This window comes from Ipomoea nil, unplaced genomic scaffold (assembly GCF_001879475.1).
Source record: "Ipomoea nil cultivar Tokyo-kokei standard unplaced genomic scaffold, Asagao_1.1 scaffold1149, whole genome shotgun sequence".
Lineage (NCBI taxonomy): Eukaryota > Viridiplantae > Streptophyta > Magnoliopsida > Solanales > Convolvulaceae > Ipomoea > Ipomoea nil.
In genome coordinates, this window is record NW_017617577.1 from 2,907,162 (window position 1) to 2,914,297 (window position 7,136).

The 7,136-nt window shown below is 35.6% G+C and overlaps 1 protein-coding gene across 1 annotated transcript; it reads left to right on the forward strand.

Annotated features, from left to right (window-relative positions):
* Positions 1-5,200: 5,200 nt before the first annotated feature.
* LOC109183675 lies at positions 5,201-6,346 on the forward strand. The gene has a single exon (XM_019333730.1). The coding sequence runs from the start codon at positions 5,201-5,203 to the stop codon at positions 6,344-6,346; it is 1,146 nt and encodes a 381-aa protein (XP_019189275.1).
* The last annotated feature ends 790 nt before the right edge of the window (positions 6,347-7,136 follow it).

A 7,136-nucleotide genomic window follows, 5' to 3' on the forward strand; every position in this document is an offset into this window, starting at 1 on the left:
TGATATATATGTTAATGTGTTACGGATGTACATATATATTAAATATGTTAGTACACACTGTTTTGCTATATATAATAAGTATGTAATCTAATCCTCCTCATAATCATCCTAATCCCATATAATATGTTTCTTTCTGTTACACAACTCTAATCCCATATATACCTATAATCCTAATCTTGCTATAACTCTAATCTGATTATGTATTTTTCTTATCCTAAATATTTTCCTCTATCAATTCTCACCGATCATCTTCTCGCCAAATAGAAGAAAGAATAAAAACAAATTAAACGTTAGTCTCCTCCTTCATCAACATAGTCCGGTCCTCCATCATCATCATCATCATCAATTATAGCTCGCAGACGAGGGTCGATGAGTATAGGTGTTTCGGATGTGCGCTGAGTATTTCAACTTTTAATTAGCCCGGGTAAGATTTATGTTCACTAAAATTTCTTTTGCCCCAAATCAAAAATCACTTTTCCTATGTGTTTATGTGATTCATGATTTTAATGAATATGTGATATTTAATGTGAAAAGTTATTTGATTATATTATGCGAAATAGATATATGTGTTTAGATGTTTTGAAAACCCTGCATATGTGATATGGTGATTTTGTGGTGATTAAGAAGGATAAATTTTACACAATTTGATCATTGCCTGAGAAAATTCCGACTGGCGCAGCTGGAAAGAAAAATTTGTGAAAATTGCTTCCTAAACTTATTTTTGCTTGAAATTTTTTATGGAGAACCTAGACTTGTTATAATTAATGTTTGTATAAATTTTTGGGTAAAAATATGTTTCGATTTTTCCAGAAAAATTTCGTAAAGTGGAGGCAGTGTGCTGCCAGTTCAATTTCTGTCTGGCGCAGTGTTGAGAAATAATTCGGGAAAAATACTTTTAGACCTTGGATTGATTTGAAACTTTTTTGTGTATAATCTAGACTCACTGTACCTTGTATTTGGAAAATTTCAAGTGAAAATGTGTTACCGATTTTTCTCAGTAAATTCTGCAATTCAGGTCATAGTTTCTGAAAATTTTTGATAGTTTCTTATTTGAGATATTGAGAAGTTGCTTGCTTGTGAAATATCATTACTGTTATCATTTTTATAAATATGGAGAGTTGTGTTCATAATTATTAGGTGTGGAATACGCTAATCTGTGTTATATCTATGAGGTTAATAGGACGTTTGGAAATACATTTTTGGAAATATTGGTACAATGGTTATAGATTCAGGTGTAAAGTTGAAAGTATTATTTGGGTGGAAAGATTTTGCTTTAAGTGGTGAACTTTTGAGGTTTTAGATATATATATTTTGTCAATGGAAAGTGGTGCCATCTAGTGTTTTTGTGAAGTGAGCAGTGATGTAAAAGCTGACTCACTAGGGAGCCTAAAAACTCTCTGTTTTGTGGAGTGAGCAGTTGAGATATACTGACTCACTAGGGGGTTTTATATTAACTTCCCTGTTGTTTTGAGGAGTGAGCAGTGATGTAAAAGCTGACTCACTAGGGGGCCGAGAAAACTCCCTGTTCATGGAAAATATATTTTTGAGAATTTGAAAATCCTCCATTTGGTACCCATTTCTTCTTGGCAATTTATATATATCAATTGTGGTTGGTTTTGAGAAATTCAAATGTATTGTTGGAAGATGTTCTCTTGGAAAGATATAAATTGAGAGGTTGAAATTCTCTCTTTGTTAATATATTCTGAGATCATTTTGAGAGATTGAAATTCTCTCTTTGGTTATTATTTTGAGAGTTTGGAAACTCTATTTGGTTATTATTGGAAATTATTTTGGTGATTATATTATGATTATGATTTAAAGAAATATTGTGTAATGAGGATGTTATGAAATGTTTTGAGGATATGGTTATATGGAAAAGTTGAGATAAAGGTCATATGGAATCTTGAGGAAAGAATATTGGTTGAATGATTTTGGGATTATGGATAGGCAATGCCTTAGTTGACCATCTAGAAGTTTTTGTGGATATTTTGTTTTATGGACTTGAATGTGTGATTTTCTCAACATTTACATTTTAAATGGTTAAAGTTAAAGATTATTGATATTGATGAGATGGTAAAATGTTTAAGGGGTTATTGTATGTGCAATTACATGCTCCTACATGTTACATGCTATGTGTAAAATGTTTTACGGGGTGAAGTAGATCTTACAAGCTTTATGCTGAATTTGTGTGTTTCCTTGTGCTCTGGTTGCAGGTGTCTTGCATGAGCATTGGATAAGAGAGCGAGCAAACCAGCTAGAGATATCATTTATTAGTTAGACATTTGAATTGTTAGTTATTTTTGTACTAATACATATCTTGAGTTGTTTATTGCAAGTTGTAAATTTAGCCTTAGCACTTAGGTTGTTGGTTGCCTAAGTGTGGCGGTAACACCCATTTTCTTTTGATTAGTTAATGCTTCCGCTATGAGTTTAGTAAATTGTAAATTAAGAAAAAGAAATTGAAGGAAATTTTGGATATGAAAATTGGGGTGTTACAATATACGACACCTTCCACTCCTAAATCATCATCTTCGCAGTCGACACTCTCATTCTTTTCATTCCCAGTTTCGGCTTCGACACAAGAGAACTCCTAGGCGTCAATTTTTCTTTCATCTAGTGTCATCTATTCGTAAGTTTAATTATATGTTTGTGGTAAAATTTCTATGATTATATGCTTATGTGATTTTTTTGTGTTTATATGAACATTCAATTTGGTTAGAAGGAGAGTTTGCAGAGGAGCAAACGTAGGACTCGGGTTAAGTGTGTGATTTGTTTTACGTATCCAGGTAAGTGCTTATGTCTATCAAAATTTACTTTTACTCTGTAAAGATGTGTATCTTTTTCTTGGTTTTGTGGGCATATGAGATATGGTGATTTTGTGGTGATTAAAAAGGATAAATTTTACGGAATTTGATTATTGCCTGTGAAAATTCTGACTGGCACAACTGGAAAGAAAAATTCGTGAAAATTGCTTCCTAAACTTCTTTTTGCTAGAAAGTTTTTATGGAGAACCTATACTTGTTATATTTGATGTTTATAAAAAGTTTTGGTTAAAAATATGTTTCGGTTTTTCCAGAAAAATTTCGTAAAGTTGAGGCAGTGTACTGCCAGTTTAGTTTCTGCCTGGCGCAGTGTTGGGAAATATTTCGGGAAAAATACTTATAGACCTTGAATTGGCATGAAAACGTTTGTGTGTAGTCTAGACCCTTTTTACTACTTATCTGGAAAATTTCATGGGAAAATGTGTTACCGTTTTTTCTCAGTAAATTCTGCAATTCAGGTCATCGTTTCTGGAATTTTCTGTCAGTTTCTTATTTGAGATATTGAGAATTTGTTTGCTTGTGAAATATCATTACTCTTAACACTTTTTATAAATATGGAGAATAAAAAAGTTTTGTTGACTTGTATAGTGTTCAATTATGAATTCTGGATTGACTCAGTTTGTTGAGGAGTGAACAGTTGAAATATACTAATTCACTAGGGAGTCTAAAAAGTCCCTGTTATTTTGAGGAGTGAGCAGTAAAAACATATCCTGTCTCACTAGGACTTTTTGTCCTGTTCTTTTGAGGAGTGGTCAGCGGAGTCTACCACTAGGGTATTTACCCTGTTGAGTAGTAGTCAGTAGAAACGTATCCTGGCTACTAGGACTAGTTACTAACCATTGGGCTTGGAAATCCATTGGGGATGTGCACACTTAAGGTATTAATTTTGTTCCACTTAAATGAGATTTTTGTGTAGTATTCAGTAGAGTGAGTACTGTTCACTAGGGCTTATTAAATAAGACCCTGCCCATTGTTTGGTTGGTTTAAATGGGATTTTGCGTAGTGTTCGGTGGAGTGATCACCGTTCACTAGGGCTTAAGTAATTAAGACCCTGCCCATTATTTGGTTTGATATTCATCTATACTTCCTAAAAATGATTTCTTTTGGAAACGTGTAATTTGGAAAAGAATTGATTTGAAATCTTAAGTTGAGAAACCTAAATCTCTATGTGGAGTGTGATGTGAAGTAAGCGTTAAGTGGAAGTTGAGAATTGTTAAGCCTTGTGGCTAATTGTTTTGGATTGTGAATATATACTATATTAAACCCGTTTTCCAGGGTAGAGTAAACCTTACTTAGCAATGTTTTGCTAATTTTATTGTTTCGTGTTTCTCTTGTTTGTGATTTGTGCAGGTGAATGAGTAAGTTGTTGGCTGAGAGCGCGCATTAGAACTTAGTAGCTGTTTTGTTTATGATGTTTTGGAGTTATTGATTCGTATTGTATTTCTTTAGTTTTGGATTAAGTTGTGATTGAATGTTATAGTTTAGAGCCTTACATCTAGTCAGTGTTGGTCTATTGGATTAGATGTGGCGGTTTCACCCTCATTTATTATTATTAAGGACTTAAAGTTATTTTGTAAGTTGAATTATTACTTAGTTCTAAACGGTGGTATGCGTACTTCAGGAATTCGATTCAAGGCAGTTTCTATTTTTATTGGTCTATTTATAGTAGGCGTTGAGAATTAAATTTGGGGGTGTTACAAATTGGTATCAGAGCCTAGGTTAAGCCATGATATAAAAGCCTAGGTTACGAGCCTTTATAAATAAGAAACTAAGTTGGAATGTTTAAGATGTGAAATCCTGAGTATAGGAAGTAGGATTGACTAAGGACCTAAAATAAATAAATAAATAATAAATAAATAAATTAAGTGAAGGGGTATTCAAGCTAAATGTTAGAGCCCTACGATTTTAAGACCTTCCTAGGTGATAGGGTAAATCAAAATGAAGAGACCTAGGAAACCGCGGTGAGAATGTGAGTTTCACTTCATTTGCCTTTCTAATTGGAAATGTATGGCCAGAATTATTTGTGTTTTGATTGGTACCCGCATGTGAAAAGAGGGTATTTTGAAGATATGATTCCTTGATGGAATTTGGTATAAGTGTTCAATGTTCTTGTGACTGTGTTAATTTGGAAATCTACTTATCATTAGTATGAGAATTTTGAAAAACAAAACAGTGGCTATTGCACCCTGGAAGTGTGCATCTTTCTGGTGAGTCTTTGGTTGCTAGACAAGTGGTTATTTTTTTTTATGATTTATTAAAGATATGAGCAAGAATTAGAAGAAACTTGAAAAATTTGTGTATGCTTTGCTCCTATGTGCTTATTTGCATCTAAAATTTTTAGGGTAAGAAATACCCTTAGATGAGTGTTAGTGACAAGAATGCCTATTTTTGTCCAGAGAGTCACTATGCCGCCCAGAAGGGACGTTGAGAACCAAGGTTCCCAAGGAAATAATGCCCCTACTAATGCTCAGCTTGCCGAGGGATTGCAACAGCTGACTCAGTTGACCCAAGTCTTGGGAAATGCATTGCTTAACAATCAAAATGGGAACGACGTGGCTAAACTAGTGGCATCACGCCATCCTCCAAACTTCTTAGGGCAAGAGGATCCTGTCATCATGGAAGGCTGGATTCGCACATTTGATAAGTTGTTTAATGCCATAAACTGCCCAATGGAACAAAGAGTGGACACGGCTACATTTTACCTTCAGCAGGAGGCTGATAATTGGTGGGCTAGTGTTGGACCAGAACTACGCCAGCAACTCGACTTTGGTTGGGAGAATTTCAAAGAGCAAATGAGAGAAAGGTTCTACCCAGCACATGTCAAGATGGCTAAATATGATGAATTCCTGCATCTTAGACAGGGAAACATGACGGTGCAAGAGTATTATGCTAAGTTCTTGGGACTAGCACAGTTTGCACCTGCTCTAGTTCCAGATGAGCCTAGTAAGGCTGAGAAATTTGTTAACGGATTAAATTTTGAGACACGGAAGATTTTATCTGCGATGACATTCCCTACCCTGTTCGCGGCGTATAACAGTGCAGCCAAGCATTATCGGGTGCAAGAGATTCAGAACGACGCGATTGGGAGGAACAAAAGGAAGATAGATGAAGATGTCCAGCAAGAGAACAGGCGACCTAAGTTTAACCCTGTGGAGCCACACCAGAATTTTCAAAGGAGTGGTAATAATAACAATAATGGGAGGAATCGACAAAGCCAAGGCCAGGGGTTTGTAAGAAGGAATCAAATGGGGGACCGACACTTTAATTGCAAGATATGCAAGAGGGACCACCCTGGAACAGATTGTCAGGGAAATTTGGTAAAATGTTATAATTGCAACAAGATGGGACACAGAGCCTATGAATGTTATGCTAAGAAGAATGGAGATACTCAAAATCAGTGGCAGAACATGAATAGAAGTAACCAGAATGGGAGTAGAACCGGCAATCCTGTAAATAGAAGTGGAAATGGTAATGGAAATCACAATAACGGCTACAAGAATGGGAACGGCAACAACTATAACTAGAATAGAAATGGTGGGAATGGCAACAACTATAACCAGAATAGAAATGGTGGCAATGGGCAAGGACGAATCCTTGTTATGAACAGAGCCCAAGCAAAAGCAAATGATGTGGTTTCAGATATATTCTTAGTGAATTCTATACCTGCGTACGTATTGTTTGACTCGGGTGCGTCAAATTCATTTATATCTTCAACTTTTGTTAACAAACTGGGGATAGAGCCTACCTCTAAGATAAAGATAAATGCAAAGATAGCATTGGGTAGAATGATGACTTGTGAGGATATGTATGAAAACCTGTCAATTGTTATTTCCGAAACAAACTTTCCTGGTGACTTAATACAGTTTGAATTAGAGGATATAGATGTGGTGTTAGGAATGGATTGGTTCGGCAAGTTTAAGGCCAAAATCATATGCGATGAACAAAAGGTGATTTTAAGAGGCACCAATGGGAAACGGGTGTCATACAAGAGAACTACAAGCAAACCAGAGGTGAAATTGGTGACCATGTAGAGGATGAAGAAGTATGTGGGAAAAGGCCATGAATCTTATTGGTGTATGATCAAAGATTTAAACATAGAGGAGGAGGCGATCAACAAAATTCCAGTGGTAAGAGAATTCCCAGATATATTTCCGGAGGAGATTCCCGGGATACCGCCTGACCGAGAGGTGGAATTCTCGATTGATTTGGTACCAGGAACCGAACCAATTTCGAAGACACCATATAGAATGGCACCCAAAGAGATGCAAGAACTAAAGGAGCAGATACAAGAATTATTGGACAAAGGCTATAGAT